General features: G+C 39.7%; 1 protein-coding gene across 1 annotated transcript in view; it reads right to left on the bottom strand.

The window, feature by feature from the left end:
• Positions 1-20,533, bottom strand: part of myo1g (myosin IG) — a 69,398-nt gene extending 48,865 nt beyond the window's left edge. The window contains exons 1-12 of the mRNA XM_026156789.1: positions 19,397-20,533; positions 14,877-15,085; positions 12,180-12,273; positions 11,859-12,024; positions 9,331-9,384; positions 9,048-9,143; positions 8,748-8,864; positions 8,437-8,643; positions 8,135-8,280; positions 7,918-8,032; positions 6,159-6,329; positions 4,099-4,169 (exon numbers count right to left, since the gene is read on the bottom strand). Coding sequence (XP_026012574.1) covers positions 4,099-4,169; positions 6,159-6,329; positions 7,918-8,032; positions 8,135-8,280; positions 8,437-8,643; positions 8,748-8,864; positions 9,048-9,143; positions 9,331-9,384; positions 11,859-12,024; positions 12,180-12,273; positions 14,877-15,085; positions 19,397-19,491 — 1,541 coding nt within the window. The 5' untranslated portion in view covers positions 19,492-20,533. The remainder of the gene's footprint in view (positions 1-4,098; positions 4,170-6,158; positions 6,330-7,917; positions 8,033-8,134; positions 8,281-8,436; positions 8,644-8,747; positions 8,865-9,047; positions 9,144-9,330; positions 9,385-11,858; positions 12,025-12,179; positions 12,274-14,876; positions 15,086-19,396) is intronic.
• Positions 20,534-22,667: the final 2,134 nt, after the last annotated feature.

Here is a 22,667-nt window from a genome sequence, read left to right as displayed (position 1 = left end):
TTAAATTAGCTTCCCTTCATATTCAGTCCAATGCCAGAGCAAATTAGCCAGTGTCTGGTCTCATTTGCACTGTTTCTTGGGGGGCATATGAGGGCAAAAACGTCCATATTTGGAGTCTGGAAAGGCTGATGCTGGACAGAATTATTTCACTGCATACTCTAGCATCCTAAGTTCAAGGCCAACATGTCACAGATTTCCATAATAGACAGTGTAAAAGTTGGACATAGCCTCCAGATCTTAGAAGGGATGCCAACGTGGAAGTGCCTTAAATCTGTATTTTAATGGCCACCAGGGGGCGATACCTGTGGCTTCAAAGAGACTTCCAGGCCTATAGAAGTCAAAGGGGAAATGGTCAAGGATTCGTTAACAACTTATCAGTGCCTATGACAGATGTGTCTCCTTGGCTCTCAGAAGTCAGTATAACCTGATCAGATTTCTTGCAGGCTCGCTGAAGTAAGACAGTGTAAAAAAAAAAAGTGAGGGTTCAGGACCCACAACAAGAAGCCACAGCACTTATTTACAAGCATAGGAAAGCTGTTGCGACAGAGCAGACAGGAGAGGACAGGCAAAGACCAAGGCAGCTGGTCTCCAGAGACACGACAATGATTTAGAGGAATGTATATTAAAGTATGAAGGTCAAGGCTGATGCAAGGAGACCGCTGAGTGGCACAAGGTGAAAGGCAGCACATATGGGGAGAGTCAGGTGACAAAGATGTGAGATGCCTGCAATATAAAGCTGTAGAGTAGGAATATATGAAACTGTATATCTTTCCTGAAAGTGCTGCATGTGCAGGCTGAAATTCTGCAGGGATTTAAAAGCGCGGATAGCAATGAGAGCTAGGTGAGTGTTGCAGAACAGAAGCAGGAGAAAAGGAAACAGGATGAGAAAAGGAGGAGAGAACAAAGTAGGTCAAAGCTTCTGATACTGGTGGTTTGGTGAGAGTGGAGAAAGGGGGGGCCAGCGGGTGGTGAGGAAGAGGGTATATTTAGCTAGAGTAAGGAAAGACTGAGACGGGATGGGATGGGACAGGGGATGGTGCCACCAGGAAGCAATATACGAGAGGTGACAGCTCAGCTGGAGAGACCCCGTCGTGGCCCTGAGGTGATCAGGGGCCGGATGATGGGGACACGTAGTGACAGGGACAGCCATCTGTCATGACTTACTGCAGGTCTGTGACACACGCTCTTATCCAGCCCGTCATATTACCGCTGGCAGGACCCTGACGACATGGTTTTTCTAGGATGCTCATGACTAAACAATTAAACAAACGTAACATTCAATAATTTAACCCTCTCTGACTCAGCTTACGTGTGTGTTTTTTCTCTGACAGCGCAGTGGTCTGGCGATCAAAATTAATCTGCTTATCTTTCCATCGTCTAGCCCTAACCCTAATGTCCAGAAGAAAAGGAGGTTTTATGAGCGTTAGAAGTTAACAGGGAGTTAGACAGTTGAATTTTACACAAAACTGTGTTCTGACTGAAGTATTTGTATAAAATCAAAAACATACAGCACTGCTTTAGCTTTAGACATAAACAAGGATGAAAAACTAAATACGAGGAACATTTGGCAGGTTAGTGAAGTTGGCCTAGTTGCCTGGTACTTCTGTACTATCTGTTTATCACTGTCTAACTGGCTAATTTCATCCAATCAGATCAACGAACCACTCGACATAGAGAGCTAGATGCAGCTGAAAGGGAGTGAGCGGTCAGTCCGTTAGCATGTTGTAAGATGTTTCTTTGTACGCAAAATCTTCATTTAAAAAGCACCCGCAGGCAATGAAAAGAACTTCAAAAAGTTCTTGACTAACACTCATGTTGATCAACCAACTGTCACAATATTTTTGATTAAGTGGTCTCAAACTTTTTCTTTTGGGTTTGCATTAAAAAAAAGCATAAATTTGTGAAATAATTAAAATTAATAGAATAATTCTTAAAAGAGTCTTGTTAGTTACAATCCTAATTAATATAAAAAATAATAAAATGAACAGCTACTTGGACATTACTGCATCAGTAATAATAACATTTTGTCTCATATACTACATCACTACTACAAGAACCTTTTCTTTTATGCATTTCAGGGGAATAGAAACACCATTGCTAACTGTGGGTGAGAGCAATCCTGAGCTGATGCATGAAATTGTCCTGTGTTTCTGTGTGTGTTTGACATCCTGTTAGCCTGGATTTCCCAGAGTCACAGAACCTCAATAAACCTCCTTCAGTAGTCTTTGATTACTGCTGCTGTATCACACAGAGACGAAATTGTCTCATCAGTTGGCTCCATCTCTCCTCATCCTCCTCCACTTGCGTGTTCCCTTGACATATTAATGTCCTTCCCTCTCTAGATTGAGGGCAGTACACGTGAGCTGTGGGGATCCAAAGCCACGGCGGCTGACTGCTGGCCAGGGGCCTCATCTGGCCGCTGCAGTGTTTAAATCCCGATAAGGAAATGGAGCAGTGATGGAGAAGGAAGCTGAGAAAAGTGTTTCTTCTTTAGTCTGTGTGTCATAAACCAAGCAACCACTAACATCAATGAAAAATAAATTCAACTTTCAGAGCAGGCTAAAAGCTAAAAAGCTCAATATGCATATATCAGTTTTATAGCCATACATGTGATTTATGATGTCATCTGTCCTATAAATTGTTTTCTAGCAGCTCAGAACGCTTCCTGTTTGACTTTGGTAAAGTACACATTTGTAAGCCGCTGCCAGGGTAACTATAGCTCTTTTTTAAAAAGTTTTTAATTTTTAGATTTAGCCTACTTTTACAAGTATAATTTATCTGTGCATTTACTACAGGGTCACGGTTGCAGGGGCATGTGTAGATACCCAGACCTCCTTATTAAAGGCCACCTCATCCAGCGTGACATTCAAAGCCTGACATTATTAACGTTATTTCCCCAGTGTCCCGGGTCTTCCAGAAGGCCATCTCCTAGTTGGACTTACCCAAAATGTCTCGCATAGGAGGCATCTAAAAGACATCCTAGTCATATATCTGAATCACCATACCTGCCTCCTTTCAAGGTGGAGGAGTAGAACTTCTTCCTGGGAGAGCCCAGACAGTTTTAACTGCTTTTTTCTGCTTCAGTGTTACGTTCAGAGTGTTTTTGCTATAGTGATAAAGGCTGATATAAGCAAGTTTTCAGAACATAACTTACAAACACTTGACTCATAGTCATGTTTACCCTCCAGTCTCAATAAACATAAGCAAAACTGTCTCACAATCCTGTCTATATTCAAAAATGTCACTAAAACAAAACGCGCTTTTTAAAAATCTTTACTATCTCTACTTACCTTTTATTAACATTCATTAAAATATCTTATTTTTCACATGTGGTTTTGATTTTTTGTTTAGTTTTAGTGAACTAAAACAACCTTTGTCACTACAACAAAGACGATATCAGTAATGAACGGTTGTCTGTCTCTCTGTATTAGCCCTGTGATAGACTGATGATCTCTACCCCGCCTCTGTCTCCACACGACAGCTGGAACAGACTTCAGCACTCCGGTGACTTCAAACTACATATGTGGTCAAGAAAATGAATAGATGGAATTTATTCTATGTGTTGTAAAACATATATTTTAAATTATACGTGATTTAAAATTTGACATATAAAATATTAGCGGTTTGGAAGCTTTTGGACATGAATATCCACTGATCCTGTTGAAAATCATGTCTTTCCAGCTCTTGTAAGCAGATGTGTGCGTGTCCTCTCTATGCCACTACATTGCCCTGTTTATGTGCAGAGTAGTGTCCTACTCACATATGTATATGTGACTTCTGAACCCTGCTGTCATCTGTGGAAACATCCACTGTCCATACAATTATACATTAAGTGGATATGAAAAGTGACAACATCTTTCCAGGATTGCACAGATTTTGGTTAACATGGGAATTTACTACATATTCTGCTCAGTAAAGCTGTCACTCTGGACCGCTGGAGCCCAAATGATGTCATTGCCATGAGCTGACCTCCTTTAATAGGATTTTATGGCTTACACTCGTGAACTCAAGCACAGCAGCCTGTCATTATTTTTTCTCCACAGAGAATCCTTGGACTGAAAAACATGACAACAAACAGTGCAAAATGTAGCGACTCACGTGACGTCTCCGGCATAGTGGCGAATACGGAAGTGTTTCTGAAAGTCCATGCTTTTGTCAGTGGGGCTGAGCTGGAAACAAGAGAGGACAATGTGAGTGAAATATGATCTATTTAACTCAATTACAGACATCTTCAGACTCAACTTTACGAGGAGTTTTGGAGATCCTGCACTTCATAAAGCATCTCATATCTGGAGCAAACCTAAAAGGAAAAATGTTGGAGAAACTCTGCTCTCTAGTGGTAAAACCTCAAAACTGCACCTGTTCTCTTAGGTAACTATGGGTGTTTTTATTCTCCTCTATATTTAAATTTAAAAAAAAAATTGTATTGTGCAAAATTCTCAAACCGCCTCTCATTTCTTCACATTTTGAACAATGAGAGACAAGATCATTGATTTACTGAAACATGCAGACATGAATACAAACACAGTATATAAGAAAAAGCCCTGCCCCAAACCCTGACACAGCTTAAATCGCGTTTTACAGGTGGCCGTTGACCCTCTCTGTACACAGTGATAAAAATTTGGACCAGAAATTTCAAATCCGGTCTCATCACTCCATAACACCTGCTAACACTGATTTTCACTCCAGCTCTGATGTAATTTGGCATACCTCAGCCTTTTCTCCCCGTTTCCCTTCCTTAAGAGTGCCATCTTGAGCGCCACCCTTCTATTTCTGATGAGGCTTCAGTGAACAATGGATGATTGAACTGAAGGGCCAGATGCATCTCTTAGGTTCTGTGTCAGGTCTTTGCTGTTTTTATGTCTGATTTCCTGACAGGACTTTCAGATACTGTTCATTTGATTTTAGGACTGTCACTTCCTCTTTATCTCCACTTGTTAGTTTTCCTCAGTTTCTTAATGACAGAGTGCACACCATGCTGAGTTATGCATGATAACTTTTCAAACAATAGTTCTTTGGGAATCAATCTCTTGGTACAAAAATATATTTTATGCCTGTCAAACTGTCATCTTTGGTATTTTTCATATATGCAATAAAGAAATGCAAATAGACTGTTGGTTCTAAAATTGGTTCTTTGCTAAGTTGTCTGTGTAAAGACAATACCAATTGAAGACCGTTGACCCCTTACCCTTGAGTTAGGTGCCTTTTATCCTTGAATGATGTATAAGTCAGTGTCAGTAGCTTAACAAACAGTAAAACAAATGGTCAGGTAAAAGGACTGGACTGGAAATGAGTGAAAAAGCAGCCAATGTCCAAAGTAAAACATATGAAGGACCTTCAGACAGTCTAAAGAACTGTTGCTCAACAATTCCATTAAATATTGTGACTGGTTAAATTATACGTCCACGTAAATGGACATTTCAAGTCTTTCAAGGCTCAGCACTGCCTTCCATTTACTAATATCTGCCTGAAAGAAGATTTCATCTCATTTATTGATTCTGACTAGTGTGGATTTGTCTCAACCTTTATCCAATAAATTGCTTCACTGGCTTTACTGGTTTTGTTTTTACGTGTTTACAATCCACCCTTCTCCAAAATGAGCAAAACTCAATTTATTTTAGGTTGTAGCATTTCCACTGCTTTACTTCGGTGCTTCTAACCTACAAAAGGCAAATATTAGCATTTCCATTTTGGCAAATGATCAGATTTCTTCCTTCTTTTGCCTTTTAGGTTTACTGTAAGTCTGATGAGAACATGTTGAAAATAAAACCACTTCCTTCCCAGTTAATTCTGAAAGTTCGAGATCCTGTTTTTAAACCACTTTGTGTTAAAAACATTTAAAGATCTTCTGCTTTTGTTGAGAAGCTTGATAACCTCATGTTATAATTCACAAAAACAAATACTTTTGCTATTGTGCACTGGCAGAAGTGCTAATGAAACCCAGTCATTATGAAAGCATCTTTCCAAGTATGAAGCAAATTTCTCCTAAACTTGCAAAATAATGCACTGGCTTTGGCAGAGGATGTGCTCTTTGAGTGCCCTTTTAATTGTGTGCTACTGTTAGAGAGTATAAGCTTATTTTCTAACCTTCGGGTCTAGTAAGGGAATCGTAGTGTAAATGTTACATCACATGAGGAGATGTAGTAATTAGTTCTGACCTTGCGGGAGGTGTAGTGGGGGTGCTGTGCCAGTTTGGTGTCCATGCTGTCCAAGCAGACTGTGTCAGTGACTTTTCCAACGGTGAGGCAAGCCTCATCCAGAATGGAGATGATGCCTTTGTGGGCCTGCTCCACCAGGTCGACAATGATCTGGTTGTTGAAGTATTCGATCTGCGCATAAAGAGCACGACTGTCAGTTAAAAAGAAAGAACAGATTGGTTTGTGAATGAAGTGGTTGCTCTTGTTACTGCACGAGAATTTTGTTCTGTTTATGAGCTTTTGTGACAGATGTGTCCACATACAGCGAGTGTGTGGTTTCGGTCAGTTTCTTGATTTTGCAATGACACCCCCATACAAACAGATTCACAGATTGTCGTATATCTGATTTTAAAATAAACTACAAGTAATGAGAGTTAACACAAGAAGAGACTAGCAGTGATGTCGTAATCAGAATCCAACAACATGTGGCAACAAAGGGCAACATAAGAGTCAGCAACGCAAAGCTAAATGGTAACTTTTCTCAACTTTGAGGTGAGTGATTGAAGACACTACAAATGGGAGTGAAAGATGCTTATTGACATAAGAAAGTGTGTAAATGACATGAGAGGGTTACCTAAGCAACCAGGTGTCCACTAGTGAGCAGACAGGTCAGGGTTTTAAGCTCACACAAAACTCGTGTCTTTTCACGAGACTTTAAATCCAACACTCGATTAGAAGATTTTCAATTTGAAAATCAGTGATTTAAGAGTTTCCTTTTTGGATCAACATTATGAAGGATAGCTGTAGCTTCTGGAAGTGAAAGGTGAAGCCATTGGACAAGTTTCTTTAACCTGCATTAGTTTTAAGAGAATCCAGCAGGGGGCGACTCATCTGGCTGCAGAAAGACTTCTTGCATAGGGGGAAAAGGTCCTTGGCTCACTTTGTCTGTGTCCTCAGTAAACACTTTGATGAAGACTTCAGTGGATAAATCATAAATAAAACATGAAGTTAATTTGTAATTTATGGACCTCATTAAAGTCAGAACTGAGAATTATTCAGGGTATGCTAATTTGCAAAAAAAAAAAATTCTCACTGACAAGTCCAGTGTCCTCAGTTTCCCATTCAGATCAGTCCCTCATTTGAACTGACCAAACAGTGAGGGGCTGTTCTGGGTTTGGGGGACAGCAATGCTACATGGGTTATGTAAAAGTTAAAGCATAATTAAAACACAAATTTGAGATGGGATGGGAACCACTGAAGTTGATGTTGAATCCAAAATACACTTTTAATCTCTCAGCCTGACCTTTAGATACACATAGACACAACATTACACTTCAAAGTCAGAGTTGATGGGTAGTTTTGCATAGTTCACTGTAAAATTATGGCTATTTATCTCATACTGGGTTTTGATGCCCACTTCATCCCCTGTCTGAAATCCAGCTTTCCTCTGATTGGCTGCCTCTCTCAAACAGAAGGTTTAAACAGCAGGTGTGTGAGGCTTCAATGCAAGATCTGTTTAAGATGACCATATAAAGACATCTCCATATTTGAATCACAGAGACAAGGCGGGAGAAATCTGTCTGGCTCAGAGCATATCAAGTGGTCTGAAAGCTGACCTTTTGACCTTATTATTTGAAATTTTGTCATATTTCATATGAGCATCCACCACTGGAACTGGATATATAATACAAGATAAACAATGACAGGCCCACTTTGAGTAAGAACAAATATGGACGCAGCCGTTGTTGTGCAAGTGCTTGTGTTTGTGTGTTTTCCTCACATGTTGCCAGGTGATGCCTTCTCTCTGATATTCGTCTTGTTCCTGTCTGAGGATCAGCTCGATAAAAAGCTGCTGCAGCTTCTCGTTGCAATAATTGATGCAGAACTGCTCAAAGCTGGCCGAAAACAGCGGAACAAACACTTGAGCAACAACATCAACAATGACTAGTATTCACAAGAAAAGAGGGCGGATGTCAAAACACTGTTGTGACACCCACCTGTTGTTGTCAAAGATCTCAAAGCCATAGATATCCAGCACACCAATTACAGTGTTTTTCCCATGCAGCACTGGGTCGTAGTCTTTCACCTCAATGATGCTGTTGATGCGGCTGACGATCCAGCCGAAAAGCCTTTCATAGAGAGCCTGTAGGAGAGAAGGCAGAGCTTAAAAAAGGTCACAACTGTGACTATGATAAAAGGAAAACACGTTACTGTATGTTGTAAACATCTATATTCATCCTCAGTAGCCGTAACACCATTTAGCTTTACTGTTGAGCTATTTTGGGCCTGTTTCTGGCACCTTGGCAAAAGCATCCCGTCCAAAGCAGGCGTCCTGCTCTGTGTGCCCCTTCTCAATGACCTCGCCTCCTCCAGTGGCCACCGTGCGGTACAGGAGGCTCTTATTGACGCTCTCCGGGTCTGTGGCCGTCAGTTCTGAGATGTGGTTCACAACTTCTTGTCCCACAATATTAACGCTCTCACCATCGCTCTCAAATTGCATATTGCCCTGAAAAAGACACCATTCTATATCATTGGATGCTTCAAGTATATTGACCAATTTATGTTTTGCATGTATGTCAAGAAAAGTCATTAATCCGAGCTCTAAAATACCAAAAGCAGAATGGTGGCGAGGATCTGATAAACTGAGGTGATCTCTTCTTTTGAGAAGCCAATAACTTCCAGTGCGCTCAACACGGCTTTGTGGCTTGAGCGATCATTGTTGGAGGTCTGGAAAGCGAAGAGATCAAATAAAAATGCAAAATAAAACAAATGGGCTGCTGGGAATATTTTTCCAAATTATGCAAAAAATTTAAAAAAAGATTCATTTTAAAATTCAGACAGTTTAATTTATATCAGTTATTCAAACTTTTATTCACTCTTAAACTAAAACTCTCAAGATGATATACTCACAACAGTTTCCGCTCCCTCTTTGGTATAAACGTAAACAGCAGGATCATTCTGCAGGTGAAACGACTGCAGCATTTCATCAGAGCCTCCACGCAGCAGCTATGAAAACACAGCAAATATACCAGCTCAGCACCATTGTGACTGTACAGCTGTGCAGGCATCACTGGGCAGGTGACATTTATTTGTGGAGGTTACATTGCACAGCCTGGTTATAGCTGCGGAGTGAATGTGTTCATGTGATAACTGCGATAACTGTTTTACAGCAGAAGTGCAGACTGCAGTTTACCTGATAGAACGAGTGGAAGTTCCTCTCACCTCCTTGCTGGTGCACCACCCTGGACTTGAACAGGAAAACAGATTATGGTAGCAAATAAAAAATGCTACCTAAGGTACTCTTACAGTGTTATACGATTATTCTGTGATGACGAAGCTTTTTCAAAAGTTACTTTCAGTTAGGTGCAGTTTCTGTAACCAATGTTAGGGTCATTCCTCAAAATGTGTTACACATTATTCTGTCGCATAATGAAAAATAATGCATTACTTTACTTATTCCTTAGAGGAGGAAAAAACCTTAAGACTACTCCATCCAACTCTTTCTTTAATTCAGGGTCACATGTGGGGCTATCCCGGGTGTCATCAGGTGAGAGGCAGGCAGACGGCCTGGACAGCTCAATAGCCTATAACAAGGTTAGACTCCCTAATTAAGCAAGAGCACACAGAGAGAACCCCAAAAGAATTTGAAACCTGGAACCTTCTTACTATGATTTAACAACTACCACTCTACATCCTATTAGTTTTCTGCTACTGTATTACACGACCTGTGTGACTGCCATATATCTGCAAACCTCAGACAATTAGCGTTAGCTGGAATATACATCCATACATGTTTTCTAAGGAGCTTGGAAAGAAAAGCAACCGGACTTTCTTTCCAAGCTCAGATCACCATCACCTGGATGACTGAGAACACAAACATCCATATATGTTCATATATGTTCTCAGACTAACTGAATATTAGAGTAAATGTATCCTAAATATATTTGGTCACTTTGAATGCAAAGCTGACAATAAATGCCTATCTGTGTCTGTTTGTTAGAATTTCTTCTCTTTTGTTCACTGACATTAAATGAAATATTTATCTGACAAACTCAACTTCTAACCTTAAAATTTAAAATTTAAAAATACCATTATACCTTTACTACATACTACATACAATTCCCCAAAGGTCAGAGCTCATTGGTTTAAGTTTTTGAGACAAAAAAAAGAAAGCTTTGGACGCTGAATCAAGTGGGTCAGTCCAAAAGGGAAACGTGAAAACAACACTAATCACTCAGAAAAATTAAACTTGGTGGTTGTTACATTTACACAATTCTAACTTGTAATTTTAAACAAAATAATTTCATGTTTATATGGTGAACGTAATTAAATCGTGTAGGATCTGCGTGAAATTCAACAACTTAATTTGTTCAAGTTGAGATGACATGATGCAGTCTAGTTGGAGTGGAGTGGTTAGCTGACTGGACTCATGAAGTGCACAGGTTCACATGAGACTTCAAACCACAGGAAAACCAAACTCACACTACGTAGATGCTATTGCTACTTACTGTGGTTTAACCTGTCAAGTACATAAATGTCAAGAAAATTCTGTATCAAGCCTTATAATCATACCTTTCCTACTTATTTAAGTCTGGATTGACAGCCCGGCACAGTGGTTAGCACTGCAGCCTGGGCTCAAATCCAAATCCACAGTTTGGCTGAGTTTGCAGTGGGTTCTCTCTGAGTACTCTGGTTTCCTCCCACAGTTAAAAGTCATTAGTTAATTAGTTAGTTGGTAATGCTAAATTACCCATAAATGAGAATATACGTGCAAATGTTTGTATGTCTCTATATGTTAGCCTTGCGACACACTGGCCCCACACCTGTCCAGGGTTTACTCCGCCTCTCACCCTGTCACATCTGGGATAGGCCTCAGTGTGAACATAGCATCACATGTTATGCTAGTCAGCTGTCATTTTTAGATATCAAAGACTAATATTTCCCTGGATGTTTCTGAAACACTGGTGAAAAGATTTACCTCCAAGAAGGACTTTCATGGCTTTTCCGAACACCATTTGAGCTTTTACTGGAAGGCTACACATGTACAGTCCACATACAGTAAAAATATAAGCAGTTGCTTATGTATCGTCCTAATAAACTATTATGCTTTAGTAAATGAGTTAAACAGCAAAAGTAGTGTGGAAGAAAAGAATTTTCACAGTGCTGATGGTTTTCTTTTGTCTCTGTTGTGGTGTCAAAAATTCATTTTTCCAGGAAAAACTGTTTTTGCTTTTTGTTTTTTAGACAGCAACAACCCCAGTGCACCATGCAAATAAGACCAGACCACCTAGTTTTGGAGGAAAAAGTCCAAATCTCCACCTTCTGTATTTCTAGCTGTTTCAGTTTTTCATCTCTGGATTTTTTTTTGCTGCTTCGAGACAGCGTGGTTATTTCTGCCCTCTGAGAATAAATCATGGCACCATCATTTAAACTGGATCTGAGTGTCAGACGGTTTTTTAACAGAGCGGATAAATACAGCAGCATCAAGTACCCCCAGGTGAGCAATTCATTAACGCGCAGCAGCAGGAGGATAGAGGCTTCACAGACACATCTATTCATGGATGTTCCCTCACACCTCTTTGTTATCACCTCATGAAACATTCATGTTCAGCAGGAAAGATGTAATTTAAAAGCTAAATGAGAAGAACTTTTTGGTACTTTTCAGCAGCGGCTCGCTGTGAAGGCCCTCTCTCTGCAGTTTAAACCCTTTCATCATCTCACCTTCTCCAGCAGGTAGTTGTTGATGTGTCCTCCAGTGGGATCGCCGTTGAAGTTGAAGTTGATGTCCATGTACTTGCCGAAGCGGCTGGAGTTGTCGTTGCGATTTGTCTTGGCGTTCCCAAAGGCCTCCAGCACACAGTTGGACTTCAGCAGCACGTTCTTCACACTGATTGATCACGTTGTGGTAACCAATGATGGATTTACAGAATCAGCCATGAGGGAGGTAAAGCGCAGTCAGAGGAATAGAAGAATGACAAGTTATTTATGGCAACATCACATTAAAATAAAACTTATGAACCTAATGATCATGTGAGGGCTCACCTCTCGACCTCTGCCCTCTGGCTTGGGTTTGTGATTGCTGCAATGTACTGCATGATGTATTTACTGGCTTCTGTTTTTCCGGCCCCACTTTCACCTACAACACAAAAAATGTTTCACAACCTTTTTGAGCATGGAAGTGAATATAATATCAGAATATTTACATGATGTGAAAAAATGGCATCTCACTGACAAAAGGATGTATTTAAGCAGCATGCCATCTAATGAATGAGGATACAGACATTTGGTCAACGCAGTAATAATCACTATCTAGCAGATCATATTGTTTGACAACCTTCATAGTCCTATATCTATTCCTGTCTGCATAAAATAAGTCTCACATCCTCCCTGCCTACAGAGTGAAAGAAATAAGTAGTAAAATACAGTATACTTTATTTATGGTAAATGGTAAATGGCCTGTATTTATATAGCGCTTTACTAGTCCCTAAGGACCCCAAAGCGCTTTACATATCCAGTCATCCACCCATTCACACACACATTCGCACACTGGTGATGGCAAGCTACATTGTAACCACAGCCACCCTGGGGCGCACTGACAGAGGCGAGGCTGCCGGACACTGGCGCCACCGGGCCCTCTGACCACCACCAGTAGGCAACGGGTGAAGTGTCTTGCCCAAGGACACAACGACCGAGACTGTCCGAGCCGGGGCTCGAACCGGCAACCTTCCGATTACAAGGCGAACTCCTAACTCTTGAGCCACGATTTATGGGAAAAGGTTGAAAAAATGCCCCTCTTAAAACAGCCAACAAAATACATATATCGTTAGCTTCATAGCATAAGTGCCTAAGTCATTGACTTAGTCAAATGACTTAGGCAATTATGCTATGAAGCTAACGATATACAAAAAAAGCTTGCATACACAGAACAGGCATGTATCTGAATACACATATATTTACACAATGATAAAACAGTTTGATCAATGAGGTGAAAACGACTCAAAAAGCACTCAGAAATAAACTTAAAAAATCAAACGTAAGCCAAACACCTAAGTTATGGTGTGACTCATCACCTGATGACATCTTGGTTTTGACCAAAAAAGAAGCATAAATTAAATTCCCAAAAATACCTAGCTGAGTATTAAAACTGCAGAAAGCGGAAACCCAACACCAAACACAGGGCTGATTTGTGTATGTGAAAATACGACAGCGTAATTTTCTTTTACCTTCATATAAGTAAAACCACGCTGTCCCATGCTGTCACCTGTTTAACCCTAAATTGATTTTACAGTCACTGGTTTTGACTGTATCTCAATTCTGTATCCCTATAGTAAAAACCTGTATAGGTTTTAACTATACTAATACTACCATCCTGATCTGATCTGTGATTAACAGTGATAAAAGTCTCCCATTATAGGACTTGTTTTTCTAAAGCCTGAAAACAGTGTATGAATTAACTCCAGGAACACTGTGATTACAATTCAGTCAAAGGTCACTGCTGATTTTTAGTAGAGGGACGCAAAAAATGTATTTTTAAATCCAGATTTAGGCAAGCTGCCTGTTCAGGTAATGATAGAAAACCAGTTTACTAATTAATACTGCTACTGGTATAGCCACCTTATTTGGTATAGTTACAAGTACAGCATCGGTGCTTCCTTACTGTTAATTATTTTCCTAATTAATTAAATAACTTTTGTCTCTAGCATTAACCTCAATGTCCCAACATAACAGTTAACTTTGGGATTAGCATCATGCTAGTTAACTAAGGACCTTGGAAAAAAATAAAGAAAGCGACTGGACTTCTTTAAGTGGGTTGAAAGGCCTTCACAACACTTAAAGAAGTCCAGTCGCTTTCTTTGGTAGTGTAGATCCTGAGACTACCATGACCTGAATGACCGAGAACCTATACAAGCTAGTTAGCTTTGCGTTTTAAATGTTAGCATGGTGCTTTAACCTAAATGTTCACCATATTATCATGTTAACTGTTGAATTAACAATGATATTAAGTGCTACGTGCAATGTTTTCATATTAGGTTGAAGATTTACTTTTACAATAGAAAAATCCTAAACAGTTATAGCAACCTGATAACTTACACTCACTAGCCACTTTGTTAGCCGCATTTGTTCAACTATTCATTAACGTATCTAATCAGTTAATCACATTCCAATACTTCACTCTTCATGTCTACTATAGACATGAAAGTGAGTTCACTGTACTCTAATTTGCTCCACAGTCACTTGATCACCTTTGAGATGTGGTGCAATGGGTGAATGACATCATGTGCAGCAGACAGATCTGCAGCAACTGTGTGATGATGTCATGTGAACATGGACCAAAGTTTTAGAAGAATACTGCCAGCACCTTGATGAATCCATGTCATGAAAAATTAAGTCTGTTCTGAAGGCAAAAAGGGGTTCACCCTGGTGCTAGCAAGGTGCACCTAAATCAATTTTACATTTTTAATTCCATATTTTTGTCAAGGCACAAACGAAGAAAAGCAGAGTCATACTTAAGAGGGTTCATATTTTGACTAAAGTTTAGTTTTCTCTATAATTTCCCTTTAAGTAGCTTTGAAGTTGTTAAAATGATCTAATTCCTCATCGGATTGTTCCAAATATTTAATAAACATAAAATCAGAGAAACCAAAGAAGGTTTCATCATTGAACAGAAATCCCACCAGTCAGATATTACAAGCTTATTATGAGGTTATTGAAAGTAAACAGCAGTGAGGTTAGTCTGACCTGATATGACAATGCAGGTGTCTTTGGCCCGTCTCTTCATGGCTTTATAGGCAGCATCAGACACTGCATACAGGTGAGGAGGGTTTTCATACAGCTCGCGGCCTCGGTATGCTTCAATGTTATCTTTGCCGTAAATGTCCATCTGCCTGTATGGGTTAACGGAGACGACCACTTCTCCGATGTAGGTGTAGATTCGGCCCTTCTCAAACCTGACAAGACAAAAGGCAATCACATACACCTGCTGTTATTAAAGATTTGTGATATAGATTTTCCAAATGCAGTACCTGCAGACCTGCTGTGCACATTTGAGATTAAAAGAAGTCACAAAACATAGCATTCAGCCATAGAGTCAAGATCAACCACAGATCAGCTGATCTTAGTGCTAGCTCATATCTACTTATACCCTTCTACACAGCAAGTTAGCAAATCAAATGCATGTATTAAGCTCCTTTGTGCATGAATAAGCCACTGTGCAACCCGCCTCTACCCCAGCCCCCTTTCTTCAATACTTTTTCTGACTCAGCCAGTGTCATATATTTTCTATCTGTATCTGCTTCTCCAGTTACTGTAGATTTAACTACCAATTTCCTTTTGACTGTAGTGGTCCAGTCTGGACTGTATGTCAGATAGAATTATGTCGTTTATTCACTCTTTTGTTAACAGGTATGCAGGTGCAAGTTAGCTGCATTTGCCATAAATTTTTTCACAATGCACATGAAAATGAAGATCACGCACCACTATGTCACAGCTGACAGGAAGTGACACAAGTGTCTGCATGCTGAAAGCAGGAAATGAAACTTGCGGCTCGAAGGGCGTCACCAAGCCTTGGGTAATCTGACTGTGGGTTTGTTGAGCTGGGAGGGGTTAAGACTACATGCCACAGAGGTTAAACAGGTTGCTAGAATGAATAAGACCTAACAGTCGTGTTGCATGTGTAGCTTTGTAGATGGTAGGTGTTGTGTTTGCTCAACATGTGGCAGAAATGCTGTGTCTCAACTCAGAGGTTGGAATCTGTCTTAAAGAATGATTCCTGTTTATTTCATGGTGTTTTCCATTTAATGTGCTTGTGCTGGCTCTTTGCATCAGGCTAAGTTTCAGGCTCCACCAGGATATGAAAGTAAGTTCAGACCACTTGCATAATTGTCTAAAACTTTAACCTAAAGACCATCAACATAATAAAACTTGCGCACGTGCTTTTATTATAACCGTTGTGTAATTTGTTAGTTTATTGTTCACCCATAGAGCCAGTTTAGAATCACCAATAAACAACTATTTTTTGGTATGTGAGAAGTAGCTTAAGTACCTGGGCAGAACTCACAATGGCACAGGAAGAACGCACAAACTCTTCAGAGAAAAGCCAGCCAGCAGATAGGAAACAAGGAATCTTTTTGCAATGAGGCCATAGTGTTAACCACTCCCTGATCAGTGGTGTGAATGTGAGTGTGAAACATTATCTGTCTCTCTGCATCGGTCCTGCGATTGACTGTTAACATAACATTACACCTGCCTCTGGCACTGTGACAACAGAGATGCGCTCCAGGCCCTGAACTGGTTCAGCGATTAAAAATAGATGGATGAGTAGTTTATTGCATCTAATTCATTTTATCTGCTCCAATCTGCGATCGTGCTCCTGATTTTAGTCATGCTACTAACTGTCAGACACCAAAACTGCTTCTTCTTTTGGCTGTTACCACTTGGGGTCACCGTAGTAGGAACAGTTCTTTCATCCCCTTCTGTCAAACCCTCTGCATGTCCTCCTGCACTACACAAAAAAACCACTGTATTTTTATGTTTGTGGACTATCTGTGCATGGTTTATGTATTTAAGGTCAGTTTGAAAGCGTCTATAGTTAAGTTTTCCCAACCTGAGTATTCAGGCAATAATTAGCTATACCAGAGAAACAAGAGGGAGATGTGGCTCTATCAGAGAATCCTGAATTTGAAATCTATTGGATAATTTTATAACGGCAAAGATGTTGATAGAATAATAATGCTCAAGAAGAAAAACTTTATCTTGTGCATAGTTTTGAAGCAGTTTTCATTCAGATTTGATGATTATGCAGTTTTTACATGCTAGTTGTCATCACAGTCATTGGAAATTAGAATAGTGTTTTTAAACAACTGACAAAAGTGGCCAAAAGCATTTCCAAGACAAGTGCTGAAACCTGTTTCTACTACTACAAGCATCTTTTAAATTTCTTAAAATTATTTAAGAAAATAAGATAAAAACGTGATTTCTTCATAATTTGGAGAATTTGTTTGTTACAGCTGCTAAAAATTAGGTTTACCTTTTGAGGTTTAAGTCATCATGGGTGGTAACTCCAACACTAAAACCACCCTAAACCGTTTAAAAAATAATAATCTGTGTCAGTTAGAATGAGTTTTTATTTGTTTCTTGATAGCCAAGCTTTGGCAGAACAGTGTAATGAGAGCAAAAATTAGATATTCTTGGTTAGGGCTAGGGTTGGGGTTATGTCTAACTCACCAGTGGCTTAGACCTAAGTCAACTCAGAGGGTCAAGCACAGGGTGTTGCACACTTAACCTCTGGGTGACCAGATTGGTCACTTCTAACTGCAAGGTTATGGCTGGATTGCCTGCTGGGAGCAAGTCTCCACACAAGCTCAGACTGACTGAACTGGTTACAAAGTGTTTGTATTCAGGTTATAATCCTACAATATATTATATAGTGGTAAACCTACTTTAAAACAAGGTTGTCCAGCACATATGACATTGTGATCTAAATCCTGTGTCTGTGCATGAAGACAGCAGCTGTAAAAGACAGCAAAATATTTGCAGTGTTTGACTATTTGTTGCAGTTGTTGTATTATCACAAACGGATTGCATGTAATTGGGAACTTGACCCCATTAAACTGCAAGCGGATAGCAGACTGTATCGAAATGTATGCAACTGAATGTTGTAAATTTTGTTTGGGTTTTTTTTTGTGAATTGCCTACAACAAACAAGAGTTAGAAATTAGCAGTAGCTGTAAAAGCTATGTGTAGCACATCTGTGTTGGAACAGACGGATTGAAACTATGTTAAAATTGATCGTCCCTTTCAAACAACTGGCAGCGAGTGGTCACAAACCGGTCCTCATTTCCAAAGAACCATTTAAAAAGCAACGAGGCTGCAAGTTCACTGCACACCATTGCACTATTTTTGGTTGTGCCACAGTCCCCAGCCATGATGTGCATGATGCATGGCTGTAGCATAGGTTAAACTACTTTACATATTAGTAAATGAGGGTTAGTCCTTAATTATTTTTAAAATTTGAATGCAGTCAAATACATCAATCTATGTACTAATGAGCAGTTCAAATTAATTGAGTAAACTACATTAATATTACATTTTATTTAGAGGTGTCAGTAATCGTGTAGTTTCTGTAAGTATTTATAAAGTGTCTCCCAAATGCAGCCAAGAAATGCAAACTTTCTTTCCCCCGAGAGAGTGCAACCATTGCAGACCTCAGTGTCTAAAATTCATGCCCCGTTCAAGTTATTCATGTCAGCTCATACAGTAAAAGTGTTCTGACTGACTGGATGGTACTTAGTAGCATTCCCAAATTGCAGATCACTGAAAAATCAAAAGAAAAAAAAAAAAGAAGAAGAATCTGATAAGGTGTTTGGGCACCAGATATAACCATTAAAGGTTTTTCCTTTAATTTGTCACCTGTCTATGAGTTTGGTAGCTGTTCTTTGGCCCCAGACAAGTCTAATCAAGCTTCTGGTGACACTCTAGGCCAGAGTGATGTGAAAAATGTTCATCTAGAGCCATCAGCTGTGCACACGTCAGCTGATATAGTGTGATTATTCTCTCTAAGTCTCATTTAACAGTGTCTGACATTCTGGTGTTTTGGCTCCCTCTGCTCATCCTTCAGGATGACGACGGCCTGGATAAAAAGTGCTGTGTGACTTCTCACAATTTGAAATGAGGACACGGTGCCCCTCTAAGAGGTCTCTGAGGAAGCGAGAAAAGTCTGGACCGAAAGCATTTACACGCTAAAGGTCATAAAAACAAAACCAGAAAAAAGTTATATCAGGATATTAAACTGTTTAGGTTTGGTCTGTTGCCATGTGTGTAATTTGTTTCCCCTGACAGTGAACGAGGTGTGGTGGTGAACAGATCAACCACAAGCATTTACACTGAAGCTGAGCGGGAACGTGGAGGTAGAAGTGAGTCATGGTCTTTTTTCCCCTTTTATGTTTTATTGTAACATCCTCTCTTAGCCACAAGCTTATAAATTCAACACGCCAAACTGTTAGTATCAGTATTGTTGTATGAAATTTATACCGTTTGTTTTTTTTTAACTTGCACATGTTAAATCCTGTCAGTATTCACCTTAATTTATCTTTTATTTTTTTATCCCTTCATAGCTGGCTAAACAAAGTAAAACCCAGCTGTTTTCCTTCACATACCATCCGGTACACGTGAAGTATAACCCTCTGCATCTCTACCATCCAGCTGCTTCCACCCTCCTCCTCCCCTCCCTTCCTCCTCTCTAACTGTATCTCAGGCCTTACCTCAGCTTCAGATTTTCCATAAACTGCTCCATCGTGACCTCGTCCAGGAGCACAAAGTCTGACTTCCCAAACTCCAGGCCTTCCAGCTCCGCCATCCCTGTTTGAACTTGCTAGACACAAAAAAAATAAAAGACAGACCAAACCCGGGGGAACAGAAAGCACCTCAAGGAAGAAGAAAGAGAAGTATGCTCGACTTCTGGGACCCGGTAGTGTGTAGAGAGTGTGCTGTAGGCGTGGCGTGATCTTTGGTTGGTTCTTGAGGCTGTGTTCAGTCAAGTCACTGCTGTGGTAACATGCTACAGCACGTCATGCTGTCAGTCACTCGCCTGTGCCCTCACACGGACCTATATAAATAGGAGGAGGCTATCTTTAAAAGCTCAAACCGCTTCTGCATCCTCCTCCGGCTCTGTCTTCCTGCCACAAGTCGTCCAAATTTCTTAGCTGTCACTAAACAGTGCTTAACGCGCTTGCCTTTCAGCCTTGTCTTTTTGTGTGTCTGTGTGTGTATGTGTGTAGATGTGCGCTTATTTTTACTTATATCTTTACTTTCCAGGAACAGAAACTCACATTTGAGAAGCTGCCAGACAAGAGCAGTTAACCTTACTAATTTGGGGGTAGAGAAATGGTCTTTATCTCGTGGCATTTCCTTTCTTAGTTCTGCATCAGCAATGCATCATGTTCCTCAGAGATTTCTCTCAAACCAGTTTCCAGTTTGTAGATGGTGAAGATAAGGTTTTCCAGCAGCATGTTAGTATGTACGTATGGGTGATTTAGTTCAGAGCTACAGGAATGTTGACAAAGACAGATTTCCAAACCCATTTTGACTAAACATTGCCTCATTTTTGGCTTTTAGTCAAAGATCATGAAGTAAGAGCTAAATTTAGATAAAAGGTTGACAATCAAAAAAAGAATTATCGAGACTTATCCACTATCAACATACGGTAAGCAGCTATTAACTTCAAGATCACTCAAGATCTCAAATCTAGGAAACGTTCCCACCTCACACCCTCAGAATCATCAATTTTTTTTCTACAATAACTTAAGCCACGCAAAATTTCATCTTCATACTGTGAAAATTTCAGGCTCTTGTAGTGCGTACACTGGGGTGGGGTTGGCACTCTTTGCATTGCCTGATCCGTTTCATTCTCTCAACTGCAAAAGGTGTTAAATCTCTGTGAAAAACTGCAACCTAATTAATTTTACAGCCTTTTCAAGAGTCAGAACCTCAAGCTAAAATAACTTTGACACTCACTCAACTTTAAGCATTAGTGTCATGGGGCTTATTACTGCACCAGTTTCAAATCTAATAACAAAAACAAGCATTAGTATTCTGGATCTTTTATTTAAGATACTTTAAGCTGCTTCTTTGGCACCATGGAGCAACTGCACTGGGTGTTTTATCCGTTATCTGACAATCTGACAAGAAAACATCAAAAAATGTAGCAAAAACACACAAATTAAACTGAACAAACAAGGGACATAAATCAAAGTTAATTTTGTTTCTTAAAGTAGATTTCTCAGTTGAATGGTTAATCTGGCTGAGAAGCCTAGAAAGGCAGATCTTTCCCAGCATATAAGCGTTTCCCTGTTTTATTGTCTGTTTGTCTCTAAATCGGGCTGTAATTCACAAAAAGAGCATCAGTTCTTCTTAAATAGGACTTGAAAGTAGAGATTGAGGACAGTAACTAATCAGGAAAGTGTTTATTGGGGTCTGAAATCAAGTGAGCAGTTAGGTCAATTTTCCACAGAAATCAATACAGTGGAGTTCCCTTTTGAAACTAAAACATTGCCCCCTGCTGGTGATCAGAAATAATGCAGGTATTTCAGACGCTTCCACATTAGCTTCGCTTTATAAACGTGGCAGTCTCATTTATATATATATGTATATTCAACCTTTTCTCAGTGGTTAATGATGAATTTGGCTTTCAGTTGACTTTGATTAATTATATCTTCAGCCTTTATTAGGAGCATGTTCAGATAAAAATGGTGATGTGTAGAAAATGACGAAAAAACATCACTTCCTCTAAATGTGTCTAAGTATAGAGTAAGACCAAAGACTTGATGAACAGATGTCTAAAAATGTATTTATTCTCAAACCTTGAAGCCCATTTAGCCCATTTGGATGAACTTATACATTCAGATGATTATATCTGGATTCCTCTCAGCACCGAGTCAGTGAGTCTAAACTCAATCTGCATTTCCAACATGCTCCTGCAGTTCTCACTTATCTTTCCAAGCACAGACAAGTGACACAGCATGACTCAGTTGGACTGTTTTTGCCATGATGAGCCAAATCCATGCCTGTACTGTCTCTTTGATAAATGGAGTCTGTGATAAGGATAAGAAGCTGCTCTTTATGAAAAACCATAAACGTTTTGCTCTAATATAGTGTGGAAGTGCTTTTTAAACCTGCATTTTTTTCCTGTGACCAACAAGCGGCGACTCCTCTGGGCGAAGAAGCCTGGTTTTATATTGTCCTTTAAATGTGCTTAAGGACAATCATGGAAAGGATGTCTCATTTTGTTAAATGCCTGTTACTTCAATTTCCTGTCCTCCCTTGCCTCCTCCGCTTGTATCTCTTGTGGAAGAGATTAAAATGTGAGGAGAGCAAGTAAGAACGTGCACACTATGGACATATTTTGGCAATCCCCACTTACCCAACCAATTATCCAAGAAGAATTATACACATGATCTGGGTTAACTAAACTTTCCTGTCTATTTACAAGAAAAGGGAACTTTTGAACCCTGATCAGTGTGTTAACAACTACTTGTACTTCTAAATGATAGAAACCATATTTGGGAAAAATGTTTTTAGGGTGCGGGCTTTATGCCATATCCTGAAGTCAGACCACAGTCAGTCACACCATGAATCAAGTTGGTAAATCCACAGACTCACTGGCTAATGACTTGTGATTGGTCACCATGCCCTGGATAATTGTTCTTTTTTACTCTAATACTCTGGCTATGACACAAAATCTCTAACCTGTGTCTTTGTTTCTGTCTATAAAGTACTTTTACTTTCTATAAAGTGCTCAAGTAGAGTAGAAAAGCACTAAGAGTCAGTCAATTCACCAAACTGGATTAAAAAAACTCCTCCTATGCCTTCAGCACTTTAACAAACTCAGTGCGCAGGTACATCTTAGCCTCTTAAGGTTCTTATCTATTTCAGATATAATGATGACATCATGCTATGAACACTTAGCAACAACCTAAAAAGCACCGGAAACAAAAAAAAATTAATACATTATATCATTTTTATTTGATGACAGTA

The sequence above is a fragment of the Astatotilapia calliptera genome, chromosome 22 (genome assembly GCF_900246225.1).
Source record: "Astatotilapia calliptera chromosome 22, fAstCal1.2, whole genome shotgun sequence".
Lineage (NCBI taxonomy): Eukaryota > Metazoa > Chordata > Actinopteri > Cichliformes > Cichlidae > Astatotilapia > Astatotilapia calliptera.
This window is presented reverse-complemented; position numbering and strand designations above follow the sequence as displayed.